The sequence below is a fragment of the Pseudophryne corroboree genome, chromosome 2, assembly GCF_028390025.1.
Source record: "Pseudophryne corroboree isolate aPseCor3 chromosome 2, aPseCor3.hap2, whole genome shotgun sequence".
Classification (NCBI taxonomy): Eukaryota; Metazoa; Chordata; class Amphibia; order Anura; family Myobatrachidae; genus Pseudophryne; species Pseudophryne corroboree.
In genome coordinates, this window is record NC_086445.1 from 1,023,072,251 (window position 1) to 1,023,094,950 (window position 22,700).

General features: G+C 48.2%; 1 protein-coding gene across 3 annotated transcripts in view; it reads right to left on the reverse strand.

Moving 5' to 3' along the window:
* Positions 1–13,976, reverse strand: part of ILDR1 (immunoglobulin like domain containing receptor 1) — a 107,869-nt gene extending 93,893 nt beyond the window's left edge. The window contains exon 1 of one of the 3 annotated variants that reach the window (XM_063956723.1): positions 13,649–13,976. In XM_063956723.1, coding sequence (XP_063812793.1) covers positions 13,649–13,694 — 46 coding nt within the window. In that variant the 5' untranslated portion in view covers positions 13,695–13,976. Of the gene's footprint in view, positions 1–13,093; positions 13,161–13,479; positions 13,490–13,648 lie in introns of those variants that run through there. The other 2 variants (XM_063956724.1, XM_063956722.1) reach the window with 2 other exon arrangements.
* Positions 13,977–22,700: the final 8,724 nt, after the last annotated feature.

A 22,700-nucleotide genomic window follows, 5' to 3' on the forward strand; every position in this document is an offset into this window, starting at 1 on the left:
ACAGCAGACTTGTCGTCGGGATCAGCTGCGATTTTGGAATATTTAGAATCCACCCGTGCTGTTGTAGCAGTATCCGAGATAATGCTACTCCGACCTCCAACTGTTCCTTGGACTTTGCCCTTATCAGGAGATCGTCCAAGTAAGGGATAATTTAGACGCCTTTTCTTCGAAGAAGAATCATCATTTCGGCCATTACCTTGGTAAAGACCCGGGGTGCCGTGGACAATCCAAACGGCAGCGTCTGAAACTGATAGTGACAGTTCTGTACCACGAACCTGAGGTACCCTTAGTGAGAAGGGCAAATTTGGGACATGGAGGTAAGCATCCCTCATGTCTCGGGACACTATATAGTCCTCTTCTTCCTGGTTCGTTATCACTGCTCTGAGTGACTCCATCATGATTTGAACCTTTGTAAGTGTTCAAATTTTTTTTAGATTTAGAATAGGTCTCACCTAGCCTTCTGGCTTCAGTACCACAATATAGTGTGGAATAATACCCCTTTTCTTGTTGTAGGAGGGGTAATTTGATTATCACCTGCTGGGAATACAGCTTGTGAATTGTTTCCCATACTGCCTCCTTGTCGGAGGGAGACCTTGGTAAACCAGACTCCAGGAGCCTGCGAAGGGGAACCGTCTCGACATTCCAACCTGTACCCCTGGGATACTACTTGTAGGATCCAGGGGTCCTGTACGGTCCCAGCGTCATGTTGAGAGCTTGGCAGAAGCGGTAGAACGCTTCTTTTCCTGGGGAAGGGCTGCCTGCTGCAGTCTTCTTCCCTTTCCTCTATCCCTGGACAGATATGACTCTTATAGGGACGAAAGGACTGAGGCTGAAAAGACGGTGTCTTTTTCTGCAGAGATGTGACTTAGGGTAAAAACGGTGGATTTTCCAGCAGTTGCCGTGGCCACCAGGTCCGATGGACCGACCCCAAATAACTCCTCTTCCTTTATACGGCAATACACCTTTGTGCCGTTTGGAATCTGCATCACCTGACCACTGTCGTGTCCATAAACATCTTCTGGCAGATATGGACATCGCACTTACTCTTGATGCCAGAGTGCAAATATCCCTCTGTGCATCTCGCATATATAGAAAATGCATCCTTTAAATGCTCTATAGTCAATAAAATACTGTCCCTGTCAAGGGTATCAATATTTTAAGTCAGGGAATCCGACCAAGCCACCCCAGCTCTGCACATCCAGGCTGAGGCGATCGCTGGTCGCAGTATAACACCAGTATGTGTGTATATACTTTTTATGATATTTTCCAGCCTCCTGTCAGCTGGCTCCTTGAGGACGGCCCTATCTATAGACGGTACCGCCACTTGTTTTGATAAGCGTGTGAGCGCCTTATTCACCCTAAGGGGTGTTTCCCAACGCGCCCTAACTTCTGGCGGGAAAAGGTATACCGCCCATAATTTTCTATCGGGGGGAACCCACGCATCATCACACACTTCATTTAATTTATCTGATTCAGGAAAAACTACGGTAGTTTTTTCACATCCCACATAATACCCTCTTTTGTGGTACTTGTAGTATCAGAAATATGTAACATCTCCTTCATTGCCCTTAACGTGTGGCCCTAATAAGGAATACGTTTGTTTATTCACCGTCGACACTGGATTCAGTGTCCGTGTCTGTGTCTGTGTCGACCGACTAAAGTAAACGGGCGTTTTAAAAACCCCTGACGGTGTTTTTGAGACGTCTGGACCGGTACTAATTGTTTGTCGGCCGTCTCATGTCGTCAACCGACCTTGCATCGTGTTGACATTATCACGTAATTCCCTAAATAAGCCATCCATTCCGGTGTCGACTCCCTAGAGAGTGACATCACCATTACAGGCAATTGCTCCGCCTCCTCACCAACATCGTCCTCATACATGTCGACACACACGTACCGACACACAGCACACACACAGGGAATGCTCTGATAGAGGACAGGACCCACTAGCCCTTTGGAGAGACAGAGGGAGAGTTTGCCAGCACACACCAAAAACGCTATAATTATATAGGGACAACCTTATATAAGTGTTTTCCCTTATAGCATCTTTTTATATATTTCTAACGCCAAATTAGTGCCCCCCCTCTCTGTTTTAACCCTGTTTCTGTAGTGCAGTGCAGGGGAGAGCCTGGGAGCCTTCCCTCCAGCCTTTCTGTGAGGGAAAATGGCGCTGTGTGCTGAGGAGATAGGCCCCGCCCCTTTTTCGGCGGGCTCGTCTCCCGCTCTTTAGTGGATTCTGGCAGGGGTTAAATATCTCCATATAGCCCCCGGAGGCTATATGTGAGGTATTTTTAGCCAAAAAAGGTTTTCATTTGCCTCCCAGGGCGCCCCCCTCCCAGCGCCCTGCACCCTCAGTGACTGCCGTGTGAAGTGTGCTGAGAGGAAAATGGCGCACAGCTGCAGTGCTGTGCGCTACCTTAAGAAGACTGAGGAGTCTTCTGCCGCCGATTCTGGACCTCTTCTCGTTTCAGCATCTGCAAGGGGGCCGGCGGCGAGGCTCCGGTGACCATCCAGGCTGTACCTGTGATCGTCCCTCTGGAGCTAATGTCCAGTAGCCAAGAAGCCAATCCATCCTGCACGCAGGTGAGTTCACTTCTTCTCCCCTAAGTCCCTCGTTGCAGTGATCCTGTTGCCAGCAGGACTCACTGTAAAATAAAAAACCTAAGCTAAACTTTTCTAAGCAGCTCTTTAGGAGAGCCACCTAGATTGCACCCTTCTCGGCCGGGCACAAAAATCTAACTGAGGCTTGGAGGAGGGTCATAGGGGGAGGAGCCAGTGCACACCACCTGATCCTAAAGCTTTACTTTTTGTGCCCTGTCTCCTGCGGAGCCGCTATTCCCCATGGTCCTTTCAGGAACCCCAGCATCCACTAGGACGATAGAGAAAAGCAAATATATTGTACGACCTGAAGACGTCACCGATAAATCATTTAATAATCCTCCCATTGTAGGAGTGTAGAAAACCATAATATGTGTAAGAAAACATTAGCGGCCTGGCGCACGCAATCCCAGCGCAGTGCCGATGCGCAGACAGTTCAGGCGTTATGTGCGACTGAACAACCTGCAACGCATGCGTTATGCACAAAGCTGCTGTTGCGATGTATTCGGATGGTTTCAGACACGTGGCAGGAAAATGATGGCCGCTCCTGGGCCGAGCTACAAGTGCAGGCCCAAATATCCCTTACTACCCCACAGACCAGGCACGTTACCATTATCAGGGGGAGAGAACGTGTAGGTGGGGTGTCCAAGGTTACACGTCCCCCCAAACTGGCACGGCCATGCCAAAGATGGTACGGGCAAAACCCTTCTACAGACGGTGCCTCATATTTGCAACACAGTGTGGAGGGGACATGGTGCCTCCCTTATTACCAAGGGCCTGGAACTTCTTGTCTATCTTGACCACAAATGTGCCACAGTAATACCCCTTTCACATCGCAAAGGCCGGATCCCACCCGGGAATTGGACCCTAACAACTGGCTTCCTGACCCGGCATAGCGTCGGGGGGCGGAGCCGGCAGTGGGGGCGGAGGTGGTGTTGGGAGATGAGCTCATCTCTGTGCCGCCTCTTCCGATGTAGTGAACGGGTCCCAGGTCGGATCAACCCGGCAACCCATTCACGCCGCCACTGACCCGGTATTCAACCTGGAATTAACATTGCTTTATCCCCAGGTGGCATTACCGAGTCAGGTGACTCAGGAATTTGCTATAGGCCCTTTCACACCGTACAGTGACCCGTGTCGACCCGGCAATATACTGGGTCAATACCGGGTTATTTGTGCGGTGTGAAAGGGGTATAACAGGACAGTTGGGGGGAGGGGGGGTTACAATGCCAAAATCACTGAACTTCTGCAAATCTGCAAAGTCGGAACCTGTAGTTTTCCCACCGTTGTGTCTCGCCCTAGGAGTTACACAGCCTTCCATTGTGTCGCTGTCACACACACAATCCTGCGACAATGCGACTACATAAAAATACAATCTGGATAACAATGTAAGAAAAAGAGAGGAGATCTATCACACAGTAATTAATACACCTGTGCTCCAGCAAGGACATCTAGAAAACATGAACTGTTAAGCTACACACTAAGCTATTTTTTTATTTTATCGAGAAGATTTTCGGCACTTCCGCCTTGGTGGAACGCACGATGACGCGACTTCCTGTCCCTGACCCGCGGGTTTGTTACCCACGGCTGTAGATGATTTATGGGGACCGTGAGACCCATGCTGGCTGTGGATTTGATCCCGCTGATGGGCACTGTGACTATAGATAATAGTCTTATCTGCCCTGGAGGATTTGTTTGGAGTTTTGTTAATAAGTTCCTGGTACCGCGTCACTTCCGGTCGGCGCGGTATTTAAGCACACTCTGGAGTCAGGAGAGTCATGCAGTCACATACATGACGTCTCCAGTCCTGAGTAAGTTGGTGATTATCCCTTAGCTTGTCTTTATGGTTAACTCTGATTATACATATTTGTCTGAGATTGACTTCGATTTTTTTTGCAGCATTGTGAATATTTACAGCTTTGGCTGCATCCAAGTGTGAGGATGACTGTTTATTATGTAATCTCCTTCTTCCTTTGTTTACATATAAGGTTGACATCACATCAGCTGGTGCTGTTAGAGTGGTAATTCTAATTAGGTTCTATGCCCCTTTTGTATCCCAGCGGTATGGACAGTGAGTTCTGTGTCGCTTGTCTGAGACGTCCCTATATGATATCATATGAAGTTGATATTGTATGAGGTTGGATGATATGTGACAGGTATGGGTTATCAGCAATTTATTAGGTGGAGGATATTCACATGGGTGACAATCTAATATAGTGTACACTTATTTTAATTGGTGACAATTTTTATATTGTTTTAATATTGTGGTGTGTGGTTTCCCAGGGACCGGCGAGGCTTGTGATTTTGATTGTTATTATTGTCCTTACAGATATTTATCTCTTTTCTGCTACTACTATTGAATATTTGATCTGCTGTTTCACCGGTCTTGAGAAAGGCCTGTCAACAGGCCGAAACGTCGACATTAAAAACTACGGTGACATGTGACTGTTCTGATTGATTGGTTTCTACACAGCGAGAGTGCATCCCCACTTTGTGGACATTTTCTCTCTCTCTATATATATATATATATATATATATATATATATATATATATATATATATATATATATATATATATATATATATATATATACTAGGTGCTTCATCGCGCCCTACGGGCGCTCTTCACACCGTCGCAAGGGGCTACGCCCCCTTAACCCTTGCATGCCTTTCTGGGGTTTAATATTTGTATTATATGGAGTATTACCTGCATTCCTTTGTTAGTGATTAAATATTGCACAATGAAAGGGCGTGCGATGGTGAAGGAGGCACAGCCCATTGCGACAGCGTGAACAGCACCTGCAGGGCACGATGTACAGAATGTAGCGGGTGCGGGGGGGACTGCGGATGGTGTATGTAGATGCTGTGGGTGGAGGGGGGGCAGAAGTGGGGGTGGGGCCCGGATGGGGAAGGTTCGGGAGGTACTGCGGGTGGGGGAGAGGCAGAGGAGTGGGGGATGCAGATGGGGGAGGGGTCCGGAGGCACTGCAGGTGGGGGAGGGGCAGGGGTGCCACAGGTGGGAGAGGGGCAGGTGTGGGGATGCTGTGGATGGGTGAAGGGTTCCGGAGGTGCTGTGGGATGGGAAGGGATGGGAGTGCCGGGGGTGGGGTAGGGGACCGCAGGCACCATGGGTAGGGTAGGGGCAGGTACGGGTGGTGCGGTGGATGGGAAAGGAGGTCCGGAGGTGCTGCAGGTGGTGGAGGGGCAGGTGCGGGGGTGCCATTGGTGGGGGAGGGGTGGGTGAGGGGGGGACCGCGGATGGAGGAGGGTGTCTGCAGATGCTGCGGGTGGAGGGGGGCAGGTGTGGGGGGGAGACATATAAGGGGGGTGAATGGTGGAGGGGGCCTGGAGGTGCTGTGGGTGGTGAAGGGGCGGAGGAGTGGGAGCCGCGGGTGGTGTAGGGGGTCTGGAGGCACAGCATGTGGGGGAGGGGTGGAGTGCCGCATGTGGTGGAGGGGAAGGTGCGGAGGTGTGGTGCATTGGGGAGAGGTCTGGAGGCGCTGCGGGTACTGTACATGCCATAAAAGGTAGTTGGAGGGTATGCAGTAACAGGGCCAGGACAGGGGTGACAGGGTCAGAACAGGGTTGACGGGGCCAGGACAGGGGTGACAGGGTCAGAACAGGGGTGACAGGGTCAGAACAGGGGTGACAGGGTCAGAACAGGGGTGACGGTGCCAGGACAGGGGTGACGGGGCCAGGACAGGGGCGACGGGGCCAGGACAGGGGCGACGGGGCCAGGACAGGGGCGACGGGGCCAGGACAGGGGCGACGGGGCCAGGACAGAAATGACAGGGACAGGATAGGGGTGACAGGGCCAGGGTAGGGGCGGCAGGACCAGGACAGGGGTGACGGGGCCAGTATAGGGTTGACAGGGCAAGCACAGGGGTGACAGGGCCAGGATAGGGGTAACAGGGCCAGGATAAGGGTGACAGGGCCAGGATAAGGGTGAAAGGGCCAGGATAAGGGTGGCAGGGCAAGGCCAGGGGTGACAGGGACATGACAGAACACAGGGCACGGGAGAGATTGGTATTAGGGACAAAACAGTGGTGACAGACAGATGTGTCTTACCGGAGTCACTGCTGCTGGCTGCTGCTGTTCCACTCCAACCTGTTGGGATCTGCTGCTGCTGGAGACTTGGCATGGTTGATTCTCTCAGGCTGGAGTCCTGCTTCCTCTGCCCGTCCGCATCCCTCCCCCGCTCCTCAGTCACACACCGCAGACCTCGCGCAGCTGCCGGGCACTGTGGTAAGGTGAGACTGGAAATGACTGGTTAGCCCCCAGGAGATGCTGCGGCTGGAGGGAGGAGGGGGTCATAGCATGCAGCTTGGATTTCTGCAGCGCTACCCGCCAGCTAAAGTGTGTGAATGAGCTGGGCGCACCTCACTGCGGGTGGCAGCGCTGCAGCTAGCGGTGGGGTTGCCGGGGCTGGAGATAACAGAGGCAGTACGGAACCTGCACAGCGGCAGGTGCCCCACAAAACTGCAGCTAAGAAGCGTATAGTGTGCTAGAAAGTGACGCTCCTCCGCGCCAGAGAGACCCTGCTGAGTATGCCGATGTGGGGGGTCAAGCACACAGTGAGCCGGTGCCCGTCTGTCTGTATGACATACCCCTCACCCACCCCCATACCTCCCAAATGTCCCGATTTTCGCGGGACAGTCCCATTTTTGGGGGTCTGTCCCGCTGTCCCACCCGCGGGTCGCAGTGTCCCGCGGTGGGGGGGCAGTTGGAAAGCTCCTGTACTCGTTGTTCTGCTTAGCAGAGCAGCAGAGCAGCGGTGAATAGTGGAGACAGAGGGAGAGGGGGCATCAGGGGGTACGGATTAAGGGGGGGGGGTGTAGGGGGTACGTACCGTTGGCCCCACAGTTTTAGGGGGCCCCCCCGGTGCAGAGCCGGATTAGGGAGGGGGGGGTGTAGGGGGTACGTACCGTTGGCCCCACAGTTTTAGGGGGCCCCCCGGCTCGAGTAGCTCTGTCCCATCTCAGAAGCTCCCCCGTCCTACCAGCAACAGCGGTAACAGCGGCAGCATTGTGCTACAGTCAGCACACGCTGCTGTGTATTGGCAGGTCTGTGGTGTTACAGGGAGGCAGCAGTCTCCCTGCTTTCTTCTGCCTGTGCGGGTGTGTAGGGGGGAGCGACCACCCCCTCTGGATTTAGCCCTAGCTGAGGGGCCAAAATCCCATTTAAAAAATAAAAATAAAAATCGGAATTTGCATAAGGGGGCGTGGCCGCGCGTCCCGCGATTAGGCCACGCCCCTAATCCCACAGCAGGCACAGCAATGAGATAGGGCTCCACTGTCTCAAGTGCCCTGGGCCCCCCGGACTCATAATCAGCCCCTGGGGGCATGCCAGCAGCTCACAGAGCGCTGGGCAAGCCCCCTCATTGACGAAAACGGGGCCCTCCCGTGAAGCCACGCCCCCTTTTCGCCGAGTGTGTGTGTGTGTGTGTGTGTGTCCCTCCTTCTGCCTGAAGACAGCTCCTGCAGAAAGCTGGGAGGTATGCACCCCTGCCTGTGCCATGCCCATACTATCTGCTTCTGCTCCTAGTCTCCTGTAGATTTGGCCAGATCTGCGACTCATTTGACCAACTCCGCCCAGTCTTGTGACTCCGCCCAGCGTTAGCAAATGAATCACAAAGTCACAGAATAGGGCTATTATATAGGAGATATATATATATATACATATAATAACTTCCCCCTTTTCTATTGCTAGGTGCAATTAAAGTACTTTGTTACCGGTAGTTTTAGTTTTGTTACTATCTTTATGGCGATGAGCAGTTTAGTTACTTGGTAATTAGTAATATTATTGTATTTACTTACTACACACTTGCCTACTTTTGAAAAAGCATTTCAGGGAGATTGTGAAAGTAACACCTATCAGCGCGGGCGTGTACTGCTACATCTGAGGGACGTGTCATGAAAATTACTTACATCCAAATGTAAATGAGCCCCAAAGTTAGTAAGCTCTACTTGTTGAAGAAAATACTCATATTTTGCAGGATTTGTTTGTGTATTGTGTTTTACAAGAGGTTCCATATACTGTAAGTGGCCACAATAAACCTTTAAAATGCATGTAGCCATAGGGATCATTGTGCCTTATACTCAGGGCAGGGAAATGGCACTGATGATCCCATTTGAATGTATGTCTCTCTGATTTCTCTTTTTTTCAGGGAGATTGAGGGACTTTTCAGGGAGTCAGGGAGATTGCTACTATTTCAGGGAGTCTCCTGCAGAATGAGGGAGGGTAGGCAACTATGATTTACTAACAACAAATATGTTTGCTTAAATTATGCTGCAGCCTCATACTGGGATCTCCTACGCTGGTTCCCAGACTTTACATCAATTATTTTGGGGGAGATGTATCGAATCTTGGAGAAAGATAAAGTGAACGGAGATAAAGTACCGATCAGCTTGTAACTGTCATGGTAGTTTGGAAAATGACAGTCAAAAGCTGATTGGTTGGTACTTTCTCTCTCTCTCTCTCTCTCTCTCTGTTTTGAACATCTCCCCCTATATTCTAATAGGTTTATAAGTTTTTGTAATCATCATATATAAGACCTCCTGTGTGTTTACAGGAGGTCATAGGTCAAGATTGTGATCCTGAGTTGGGTTCCCATGTGCAGCTTGTGTACATTTTAACTGTACTCAGCAATTATGACCCTAACATGCATCCACAACAGGTTCAGGGTCAGGTAAGATTCTCAGGCATTATTTACCAGGGTGCAAACCTGATGGAGGCGCTGACCCAGTGAGTAAGGAGTGTGAAGGCTCAGTGAGTATGAACCTTAACAGCCGGAGTGGTTCGGAGGCCCTGGACTGCAGGAGGTGACGTCCTGGGTCCCCCTGTGTTATTTCTTTCCCAGAGTTCTCTTTTCTCATACTGTAATGGTCACTGTGCATCGGGTGGCTGACCCATCCCCAACTATGGCCCTCATTTCGAGTTGTTCGCTCGTTCTTTTTCTTTGCATCGGTGCGATAAGTCGCAAACTGCGCATGCGCAATGTTCGCAGTGCGTCTGCGCCAAGTAAATTAGCACAAAAGTTTGGTATTTTACTCACGGCTTAACGAAGATTTTTCATCGTTCTGCTGATCGGAGTGTGATTGACAGGAAGTGGGTGTTTCTGGGCGGAAACTGGCCGTTTTATGGGTGTGTGTGAAAAAACGCAGGCGTGTCAGGGAAAAACGCGGGAGTGTCTGGAGAAACGGGGGAGTGGTTGGGCGAACGCTGGGCGTGTGTGTGACGTCAAACCAGGAACGAAACTGACTGAACTGATCGCAGTGTAGGAAGAAGTCTCGAGCTACTCAGAAACTGCTAAGAAATTTCTAATCGCTATTCTATTCGCAATTCTGCGAACCTTTCGTTCGCAATTCTGCACAGCTAATATTCACTCCCAGTAGGCGGCGGCTTAGCGTGTGCAAAGCTGCTAAAAGCAGCTAGCAAGCGAACAACTCGGAATGAGGGCCTATGTGCTGCGTAACCTTTCCCTCCCCTGGAAACGTATTAATATATTGTAGAGGCTATTAACCCAATAAGGGGTTTCTATTAAAGAAGTGGGGACTCACTGGGAATAATGTGAATACTACTAACTTGACAATGGGTTGGTGGAAAAAGGCCTAATAATTAAATGAGAATGTTATTAATTTAAAGTTGGGGCTATTGGGGAAAATAACTATGTTTAGTACATGGGGATGATATTAATTTAAGGTTGAGGGGGGAGTGGTCTAATTATGGGTGTTATAGATTTAATGTTGAGCTGGTTTGGGCGAGGGCGGCTTCACTTTTTACTCAGCTATCCAGGATTTGAATATTATTACCAGTTATTAATATATAGCGCACACATACAGTATTCCGCAGCGCATTACAGAGAACATTTGCCCATTCACATCAGTCCCTGCCCCAGTGGAGCTTACAATCTATATTCCCTCTGACATGTATACGCACATACACATTCACACTAGGGTTAATTTTGTTGGGAGCCAATTCACCTACCAGTATATTTTTGGACTGTGGGAGGAAACCGGAGCACCCGAAGGAAATCCACTCATCACAGGGAGAATATACAAACTCCACACAGTTAGGGTCATGGTGGGAATCGAACCCATGACCTCAGTGCTGTAAGGTAGTAATGCGATCCATTACACCATCCGTACTGTGTAGGTGAATAGCATCTAACCCTTTTCCAAACAGGGCCCCAATATTGCAAGATCTGACCAAACAGCAACTGATCGTAACACCAGCAGCAACGCCAGCAGACAATCTGCGAGGACAGGTAGGAGAGATCAGCAGTGTGTTTGAAGGGGCTAAAGGTGAAGGTTAGGGGGTCAGCCTAGCAAAGAGATCAATAAGACAGCACAACCTCCACAGTATGCTTCCCAAGCTTAATCAGGCAACACCTACTCTAAGATGAGGGGGAACCAATGTTCTCTTCTGCCCAGGGTACAAAAAGGTCCAGTCACAGCTCAGCATGGCAGGATTTCTGACCACAGAACACAAACCAGCATGTCTTCCATGTATAATCCTTTTAAAGTACAGTATGTGTGCTCACAGTTGACACAAAAATGGGGCTTCCTAGGGTATAATCACTATGGGCCACCAATAAGACCCTTATTCCGTAATTATAGGTGTAATTCATGTACATGAAACAACCAACCGGCCAGCTTATTAATAACAACTGACAGGAGGAGATGACTTATGTTTAATGAAATAAGTAAACGATCTATCTCTTCCTTTCTCAGGCGATTGGCATTCTTATAATCTGTGTATCAGAACTGCGCACATGGCTCCTACAGACCTGTCCACTCAGCAATTCCTCCAGGCATGAAAACGATTCACATCTGCACATTACTGGCGATCCCATTATTACATTTACAGGTCATTACAAGAGAATGGTTACTATAAATTATATCTATGCATGCTATAAAACAACGGGAGACGTTAATGTACAGAATAAATGTGAAATGTTTTACAGTGTCCCACAAAGGGGCGGCACATTTCCTATGTCGAAAATAATCAGGTCCTATTGTGGAATCAAAGTTGTAGCTAGTGGTATATCTGCCGCTAGGCGAATCCGATGTCTTTTTTGCTTTCAGGAATAATGTTCTCCAAGAACACTGTCAAACCCTTCAATGCACAGGATGCGTTTCATTTGCCGGCTGTCGGGATACCGATGTGGGGATCCCAGCAGCCGGAGTACTGGCTCAACAGGGCTATTCCCATTCGTGGACACCCAGAGAATGGGAACAGATCCTGTGGCGAGTGGAGAAAGCCACTCGTAGCGCCCGCCCCACTGCTGGCATCCTGGTGGGCGGGATGCCGCTGTCGGGATTCTGACAGCCGGCATCCAGTCCGCCGGCAAATCCTATGTAAACCCAATGCACTGCTCACTAATTGAGCAATACCCGACAAATTCACATTTCTCAATTCTAACAGGTCTATGTACTAAGCCGTGGAAAGAGATCAAGTGGAGAGAGATAAAGTACCAGCCAATCAGCTCCTACCTGCCATGTTACGGGCTGTGTTTGAAAAAAATGACTGTTAGGAGCTGATTGGCTGGTGCGTTATCTCTCTCCTAGGCTTAGTAAATAGATTCCTTTATCTCCATCTACTTTCTCTCTCTCCAAGGCTTAGTACATAGATCCCTAAATCTCTTCAAGTGGCTAAAAAACAACACAGCACGTTACGCGAGGAGAAATAAGTTATCTGTTTACAGAGCCGTAACAAGAGGCGTGTGTGGCCTGTGCCGCTGCACAGGGTGCAAGGCTGAGGGGGCGGCATGGTCGCTATGGTGACAGAACCTGAAGAAGCATCTGTCACCCGTTTTTGGACAGGTACCCCTCTGCATGGAAAGCTGTGGGGAATAGGACATGCCCGGCAGCCATCTTCCTGTGTTCCCCCCCCCAACACTTGCTGTATGATGTCATATGTCCAGGGTGGATCCCCCCACAAAATGGAGGCCTCCACTGTGTTTACTTTATAGGCCCAATTTAATGACCTCCTCACACCAGCTACAAATGGAAACAAACTCTGTAATAAAACAAGACTGGGAATAAACAGAAAGACAAAGCGGTATGAGGGTGCTACAGGCTGGCACACACAGGCTGGAAATAGAGCACACAGGCTGGAAATGGAGCACACAGGGCTGTTTTCAGGCGGATCACTCCTTTTGCTGATGTAACAGGACATGGTTATGTGAAGGCTCCTTTCATCCAAAAAAAGGGAGTAGCAGCGTAAATACAACTTTTCCTGTCTGAAAGAGAACTCTGTCACCTCCGCCAACAGCTACAAACAGTTTACAGAGTTTATTATGTGCCTACGTTTGGACAACCTGTGCCCATACATGACTTGTGGAACTACAGAATCCAGCATGCCCTGGATAAATAATACCTGAGCCAAAAACATAAACTAACCCGGAACAGCAATCCATGGCAATGACATCCCCCAGCAGTAGTAAGCCTGCATTTGCTATATAAAATATGTTTCATGCTCCCACACTGCTGACCTTTAGTATACCCAGCACCTGACATATAATATCCCTCCAGGTACAATAACATGGTCTCAGTGCTGTACCGCCTGCAGCTCACAGCTGAAATAGGATACATTACATTACATAGAAGCTGCTGCTCCCATAGAGCCTTGTGCTAACGTGACACAGCTCTGGCCTGGGGGACAGTCACACGTGACCATGCTGCAGGTGTCTCAGTGCAGCATCTACCACACCTGCGTTACACCTGCGCCTTGTCTCTGTGGCCCCCACTGATAAATACAGGTTTAGGGAGTGGGGTGATATGTTTATATATACAAAAAAAAAAAAAAAGAGACCTGCACCTCTGCGCCCCCACCTTTACCTGTGTACAAGCAGGTAAGCAGCAGCAACCCCACCCTTACCTGTGTACATGCAGGTAAGCAGCAGTACCCCCACCCTTACCTGTGTACACGCAGGTAGACAGCAACAGCACCCCCACCCTTACCTGTGTACACGCAGTTAGACAGCAACAGCACCCCCACCCTTACCTGTATGCATGCAGGTAGACGGCAACAGCACCCCCACCCTTACCTGAGTACATGCAGGTAGACACAAACAGCAGTCCCAGCAGTGCCATGGTGCAGCATATGATAGCAGGGCAGCCTGTTGCATCCGTCTCCTTCACCTCTGATTAAACCTGAGAGTTCCCTCCTGGCAGTATATAGCACTCCATAGGCACACACACCCCTTCCAGGTATAGAGCAGACTGGGACCTCCAGGGACCCCTAACCATCAGAGGTGCTCAGACACCAAAACACCCAGACTGAAACTTCATCAGTCCCATCCAGAAACCTGCTCCCCCTCCCCCAGTGACTGGCAGCAGAGGGTAACCCTCTGCCCCTCCCAGCACAGAACCACCTCCCTCTCCCTCTGCTGCTCCAACCTGTTCTTGCACAATGTTCAGAGTTCCTGGATTGCAGCCCTAGTCTGTCATAGGTGCAGATCACTGGCTCCCTGTCCAGGTAACAGCAACCACCTGCTGCTAGGGACAGACCTCTGCTTTTCCCACTTCTTCCCTCACACACTGTGGCCTCTGTCCCTACACAATAATCTGTTGCTCCACCATCCCCCTTCCTACTGTCTGTGCTATTTGTGTGCAAGACAAAGGACTGATCAGCCTCAGACTAGTTATTCAGACGGTTTCTGCCTATTATGCGACCCAGGAACAGATTTCCAAGCTTTTTTTTATAACATTGGGGGTAATTCAGAGTTGATCGCAGAAGCAAATTTGTTAGCTGTTGGCCAAAACCATGTGCACTATGGGGGTAATTCCAAGTTGATCGCAGCAGGAATTTTGTTAGCAGTTGGGCAAAACCATGTGCACTGCAGGGGAGGCAGATATAACATGTGCAGAAAGAGTTAGATTTGGGTGGGTTATTTTATTTCTGTGCAGGGTAAATACTGGCTGCTTTATTTTTACACTGCAAATTAGATTGCAGATTGAACACACCCCACCCAAATCTAACTCTCTCTGCACATGTTAAATCTGCCTCCCCTGCAGTGCACATGGTTTTGCCCAACTGCTCACAAAATTCCTGCTGCGATCAACTTGGAATTACCCCCTAAAGGTGGGGCAGATGTAACATGTGCAGAGAGAGTTAGATGTGGGTGGGTTATATTGTTTCTGTGCAGGGTAAATACTGGCTGCTTTATTTTTACACTGCAATTTAGATTTCAGTTTGAGCACACCCCACCCAAATCTAACTCTCTCTGCACATGTTACATCTGCATCTCAGTGCACATGGGCCCTCATTCCGAGTTGATCGCTCACTAGCTACTTTTAGCAGTCGTGCAAACGCATAGTCGCCGCCCACGGGGGAGTGTATTTTCGCTTTGAAAGTGTGCGAATGCCTGTGCAGCCGAGCTCTGCAAAAACATTTTGTGCAGTTTCTGAGTGGGTCTGGACTTACTCAGCCCTTGCGATCACTTTAGTGTTTTTGGTCCCGGAATTGGCGTCAGACACCCGCCCTGCAAACGCATGGACACGCCTGCGTTTTCCAAAACACTCCCAGAAAATGGTCAGTTGACACCCACAAACGCCCTCTTCCTGTCAATCTCCTTGCGATCGCCCATGCGAATGGATTCTTCGTTAAATCCATCGCTCAGCAACGATGCGCTTTGTACCCGTATGACGCGCATGCGCATTGTGGTGCATACGCATGCGCAGTAGAGACCTGATCTCTGCACTGCGAAAAACGGCAGCAAGCGATCAACTCGGAATGACCCCCATGGTTTTGCCCAACTGCTAACAAATTTGCTGCTGCAATCAACTCTGAATTAGGTCCATGGGGGGTCATTCCGAGTTGTTCGCTCTGTATTTTTTTCTCGCAACGGAGCGATTAGTCGCTAATGCGCATGCGCAATGTCCGCAGTGCGACTGCGCCAAGTAAATTTGCTATGCAGTTAGGAATTTTACTCACGGCATTACGAGGTTTTTTCTTCGTTCTGGAGATCGGAGTGTGATTGACAGGAAATGGGTGTTTCTGGGCGGAAACTGGCCGTTTTATGGGAGTGTGTGAAAAAACGCTACCGTTTCTGGGAAAAACGCGGGAGTGGCTGGAGAAACAGAGGAGTGTCTGGGCGAACGCTGGGTGTGTTTGTGACGTCAAACCAGGAACGACAAGCACTGAACTGATCGCAGATGCCGAGTAAGTCTGGAGCTACTCAGAAACTGCTAAGAAGTGTCTATTCGCAATTCTGCTAATCTTTCGTTCGCAATTTTGATAAGCTAAGATTCACTCCCAGTAGGCGGCGGCTTAGCGTGTGCAAAGCTGCTAAAAGCTGCTAAAAGCAGCTTGCGAGCGAACAACTCGGAATGACCCCCTTTGTGTAGAAAGTGCAGTTTCTGCATTATTGTATGTCTCGTTCCTATGTACTAAGAGCCTAATGCAGGATATTTCACAGAACTCTCCTACAAAAGACTAATTAACATTGCAGACTGCAGTCCTCATTATTATCAAGGGAGGGCTATGGTCTTACCCCTATGTGCCATGAACCCCTGTTGGTTTAAGCCAATGGGGTCTATTCATGAAGCAGTGAAAAGTGTGGAGAAGTGAGCCAGTGGAGCCCATGGCAACCAATCAGCATTGAAGTAACATTTATAATTTGCATACTATATAACTTCTCCACTGGCTCACTTCTCCACTGTTTTCACTGCTTCATGAATAGACCCAGTGGCGTCACAAGGCGGGTGCGGGGGGTGCGGCCCGCACCCGGGTGTGACACCTGGAGGGGGTGACACCAAATGTCAGCTCCTCCGTAGTGACAGGAGCCAGGTGCTGCAGTGTGAAATTCCGCTACAGCACCCGGCTCCTGTCATAGCAGAGGAGCCGACAGCACACTGAGACCGTCTCTGGGGGAAGCCCAGCATCTCCGGAGATGCTGGGCACGCCCCCAGAGTGACGATACCAGTATCCCCGCGAAGCCACGCCCCCTAGTTGTAAGACCACGCCCCCTTTTTTGCCGCGATCGCGGCAGTACATCAGGGGTGTGCACCGGGTGTCACCACACCTGGTGACGCCTCTGAATAGACCCCTATGTAGTCAGATGGCGGTAGACCATTTCTGTCTACGGAGGCATTTTCGCAGCCTCATCTAGCTCTGTGCGCATTCGCAGTGTCAGATTTTCGAAGATGTAAAGGACTCCTCCGATGTGCCCGGGATGTAACTTGGGGACTGCGGTTATCGCTACCACTGTCCCTGTGAGTTGATTTCTGTATATAGAGGATATTGCTGTTAAAAATTAAGACACAATACAGACCGATAATCTCGGCACTGCATACGCAGGCTCCCAAATCATAGTTTATTCCCAGGAGAACCCAATGGAGTTATACTTTCCAGACAATTCTCATTTCACTTCTGCAGAGCGTCCACTTTATGTATTTGTCTTTATTGCTCTATATTTGTGTCGATTTCCAGTGTTTGCTTCTCCTTGCTGTAGTAGTAATATGCAGATTGCCGTTTACCACCCTTTCCCAGATTCAGGTAACTCCACTGACCGATACGTATATTTTGTAGATAATTATTATTCCATAACACCATATAAGGATAGACGTGGGCTTATATTTAGGCCGCTTCCCGAAGAAGCTTTGTCCAGCGGCATATTTATCAAAGGACAGAAGTATCTCCAGCGATAGCTGGCTACAGTATCGCCTGTTTAATAAGGACAGCGTCAGAAAAGCAAATGTATGGAGATAGGGCCTCATTCCGAGTTGATCGCTCGCTAGCAACTTTTTGCAGCGCTGCAATCAGGTTAAAACTCGGCAAAACTGCGCATGCGTATGCACCGCAATGCGCAGGCGCATCGTACGGGTACAAAGAGGATTGGTGCTGGGCGATGGATTTAACGAAGAATCCATTCGCACAGCCGATCGCAAGGTGATTGACAGAAAGAGGGCGTTTATGGGTGTCAACTGACCGTTTTCTGGGAGTGTTTGGGAAAATTTGTACCGCTCGGCTGCAAAAGTGTTTGCAGACTTGCAAAGCGAAAATACACTACCCCATAGGCGATGACTATCTGATCGCAGCGCTGCAAAAAGTCGCTAGCGAGCGATCAACTCGGAATGAGGCCCATAGTGAGGGACTGTAGAAAGTAGAAAACTGCTCGTTTGTGAGGTTATGTGCCTGAATTTGCTGGCCGATATGGATTGGGATCAGGTGCATGAATTATAAAATAAACAAATGTAAAAAAGGGGTGACCGTTACATTTACATTTTACAGTTGACATGCACCTTATTATTTTAAGTGTGCAATGATTTTCAATTTATCATCATGATTATTATTATTATTATTATTATTATATATTTATATGGTGCCGCAAAGTGTATGCAACATCGTACAAGAATTATAATAAGATAAATAACAATACAAAAGTAGTAGAAATGCAAAAAAAAGATAAAACAGACATAAATGAGAACATACACAATACTGGGGAAAATGCAACAAAATGAGATATAATTCTTAGGAACAGCAATCCATAATTTAAGAAACAAAAATGTCTTCCAATCTCTTAATTGCAGGTAACACTAATCTGGTATTAGAGGTCGGATCACAGGGCTGTAACTAAGGCGGTGTGGCCGGTGCCCCTGCACAGAGCGCAGATGCTCTGCTAGTGAAACCAGCCACTACAATCTGTTGAGCACCCGATGTGAAGTATAGTACTAATATACAACTCAGCGCAGGCGCCTGGCTCTTTATGTGTGCAGTGAGCCGTCCTGGCTGTGCTGAGTGAGCCTTGCCTCCCCCAACCCCCGCAGTCTGAAGGAAGAGACATGAAGACATCTATCCAGGGGTGGTATTCATGTGACCGCCGGTCAGCTGACCGACAGTCACATGACCTCCTCCACCAGCCCGACGGGTCACTATCCTGATGGTCGGCATGCCGACCAACAGGGACTATTTCCACTTGTGGGTGTCCACGACACCCACAGAGTGGGAATAGAACCTGTGGCGACCGCAGGTCGCCACCGAGCCCGCAGCGTGGCGAGCGCAGCCAGCCCGCAAGGGGCTTGCTGCACTCGCCCCTCCCCGCCGGCATCCCGGCGTCGGTATGCTGCCGGGATCCCGGCGTCGGTAAGCTGACCGGCGGTCAGGAGACCACCGGTCAGCCGTACTACACCCCTATCCAGAGTGACTCCTGCCGGGCATGATGAACTGAAAATATAAGCATCATAGCAGCTCCCTTGGGGGGGAGGAGGGGGGAGTACGATGATGAGGAGGAATGTAGAGGATGAATGATGATGACGAGGAGGAGAAATGAGGAGGTATGATGATGAGGAGGAGGATTAATGAGGGGAAATGATGATTAGGAATGTGGAGAAGGAATGATAATGAATGAGGAAGGAGTGTGGATGAGGAATGAGGAGTAGGTGCTTTACTGTGGTGTAATGTGTTGGCTCTACTGTGGTGTAATATGTATAAGGGGTACTACTGTGTGGCGTAATGTGGATAAGGGAATCTACTGTGTGGTGTAAAGTGTATAAGGGGCTTTGTGTGTGGCATAACATGTATAAGGGGTTCTACTGTGGTGTAATGTGTATAAGGGGTTCTACTGTGTAGTATAACATGTATAATAGGTAGTAATGTGTGATGTAATGTGTATAAGGGGCTCTACTGTGTGGCGTAACATGTATAAGGGGCACTACTGTGTGGCATAACGTGTATGCGTCTCTACTATGTGGGGCAATGTGTATAAGTTGATCTACTGTGTGGCATTATGTGTATAAGGGACTCTACTGTGTGGCATAACATGTATAAGGAGCACTACTGTGTGGAATAACGTGTATAAAGGGCTCTACTATTTGGCGTAATGTGAATAAGGGGTACCACTGTGTGGCGTAACGTGTATAGGGGGCTGTACTGTGTGTCGTAACATGTATAATGGGTATTGCTGTGTGGCATAACATGTATAAGGGGCTCTACTGTCGTGTGTCGTGATCATGTCCCTACTTAGTCTCCTCTTTTCCAATGTGAACATGCCTAGCCTTGCAAGCCTTTCCTCGTATTCCAGCGTTTCCATCCCCTTAATTAGTTTGGTCGCCCGCCTCTGAACCTTTCTAGATCCAGGATATCCTTTTTGTAGTATGGTGCCCAAAATTGTACACAGTATTCGAGATGTGGCCTCACTAGTGATTTATATAATGGGAGTATGACACTCTCGTCCCTTGCATCAATTCCCCGCTTTATACATGCTAATACCTCGTTAGCCTTCTTTGCTGCAATCCTACTTTGGTTACTGCTACTTAGTTTGCTATCTATGAGGACACCTAAGTCCTTTTCCAGTACAGAATCCCCTAATGTTAGCCCATTTAGTATGTAGGTGTTATTTTTGTTCTTTCTACCACAGTGCATTACCTTACACTTGTCTGTATTGAAGCTCATTCTCTATTTTGCTACCCATGCTTCCAGTTTAACTAAGTGGTTCTGGAAAGACTCAGCATCCCCCTCCGTATTTATAACTTTACACAGTTTAGTATCGTCTGCAAAAATTGACACCATGCTCTCTAGATCTACTGCTAGATCATTAATGAAAATGTTGAACAATAGTGGTCCTAGTACAGAACCTTGCGGCACACCACTTAGTACTTCAGTCCAATTTGAAAAAGTTCCATTTACCACAACGCGCTGCTCCCTATTATCTAACCAATTTCTGACCCAAGTGCATATTGTACTCCCTAGCCCTAGTTCTTGTAACTTATAAATAAGTCTCATGTGTGGTACTGTGGTGAAAGCTTTAGCAAAGTCTAAAAAGATTACATCCACCTCTTTACCCTGATCAAGGTTCGCACTAACTGTTTCATAAAAGCCTAGTAAGTTAGTTTGACATGACCTATCCTTCACAAATCCATGTTGGTTCCTATTAATAGCCTTATTGGCTTCAAGGAACTTCTGTGTACTGTCCTTTAGAATACCTTCCAGTATTTTCCCCACTATAGATGTAAGACTAACTGGTCTATAATTACCCTGTTCAGCTTTACTTCCCTTTTTGAATATCGGCACTACTTACGCTATATGCCAATCTTTGGGAACCATGCCTGATATAAGTGAGTCACTGAAGATCAATAATAGTGGTCTTGCTAGTTCAGAGTGAAGCTCCATGAGAACCCTTGGGTGAATTCCGTTGGGACCAGGTGACTTATTAATCTTAATTTTTTTTAATTGGTCACAGACTACCGCCTCACTTAAATAAGCACTTAGCAGTGGGACATTATCTTTGTTGAAATTGTGTGTTAATCCCTGCATCTGGTCCTCTCTTGTGAAGACCGATGAGAAAAACTCATTTAATTTGTCCGCTATGTCACTATCGTTTTTTGACTAAGACTCCCAGCTTGTCCTTTAAAGGGTCTATACCAGTAGTTCCCAAACTGTGTGCCTAGGCACCCTGGGGTGCCTCAGGACACTTGCAGGGGTGCCTTGGATTGGTGGTCCAGGACAAATGTAAATTATTTATGATCAGTGTAATAGGCAAAACCAGTGCTGGTAGCTGCCAATCAGACAATATGTGGACAAACAGAAGCAAATCCTGTCCCACACCACACAATTGAACCTAAGGATGACATATAAACACAATTTACTTTATTTAATATTTATTCTAAATCTCTCAATAAAAAAGTTTTGGCATAGGGGTGCCATGAAAACAATTCTGATACTCTAGAGCGCCGTTATTCAAAAAAGTTTGGGAACCACTGGTCTATACTCTCCTTTTTTAAATCTTTTGCTGTTGATATATTTAAAAAAAAATGGGGTTTGATTTGCTTTTAGTTTCTACTTTAGCCGCTCGTATTTCTTTTTTGCATATTTTGTTACAATCCTTATATTGCTGGAATGATACCGCATTCCCGTCTGATTTGTATTTTTTGAATGCTCGCCTCTTTTTGCCCATTAGTTCCTTAATATTTTTGTTAAGCCACATTGGTTTGGAATTTTTAGTCCTTTGTTTGCTGCCCATGGGAATAAATTTGCTGCCCATGGGAATAAATTTGCGAGTGATTTTAATCCCTCCCATTTCTCCGTAGTATTTTGTCCTTGAAACAAAATGTCCCATTCATAAGGGGTACTACTGTGTGGTGTACCATGTATAAGGGGCTCTACTGTGTGGCGTAACATGTATAAGAGGCTTTGCTGTTTGGCATAATATGTATTAGGGGTTCTACTATTATGTAATGTGTATATGGGGCTTTACTGTGTGGCATAACATGTATAAGGGATACTACTGTGTGGTGTAACATGTATAAGGGGTACTACTGTGTGGTGTAACGTTTATAAGGGACTCTACTATTTAGCGTAATGTGTTTAAGGGGCTCTACTGTGTGGCGTAATGTGTACAAAGCCACATCCCTTTTACAAATATGGGGGGCACAAATTCTCTTTTTGTCACAGAGCACAAAATTGTCTAGTTACAGCTCTGTTGGAACATCAGCAGTCCTCTGTGAGGTCAGGAACCCGCAAAGAGTCACCGCTGCCTTTGACGTCAGTCAGACCAGCTCCCTACCAAACTACTGTAAAGTGTTGCCCATTCCCAGACATGAAGCTATTACTGTTACGGGAGCTGTTTGAATGGAAATGACTTTGCAATAATTGCTGTCATAAAAAAAACTTGACAATTCTTTTATGTTTCGCTCAGTTGTTAAGTGGTATAAAGAGCTTTATTTTTCTTGATCCAAATTGAGTGGAACACTTGGACGGAATTAATATGAAAGCTGCGCATTAGACAGAATGTCAGCATTAATGTACTAACCAGCTACAGTGATATTACATACAGGCTGAGCCTCATTGTTGAACTGTCTGTAGTCTCATTTTCCAAGATCTGATTATCAAAGATGGTAAAACGTGATTGGCCGAATGATTACCACTTGGTTATATAGACAAATTCTGTCCATACTGTCACGGTCCGGCGGATCGGGTTCCGGGACCAGCGGTATTTACCTGTCCGGATGCTCTGGCGCGGTCCCTCCGGTGGGGGTGCGGGCTGCTGGCGAGGGGCACAACTTGCAGGCATGTCTGGGAGGAGAGGTCTCAGAGGCAGCAGCAAACGTTTGTGCAGCTTCCAGCTGCAGAGGTCCGGGATGGGCGTCGCCGCCTTGGAA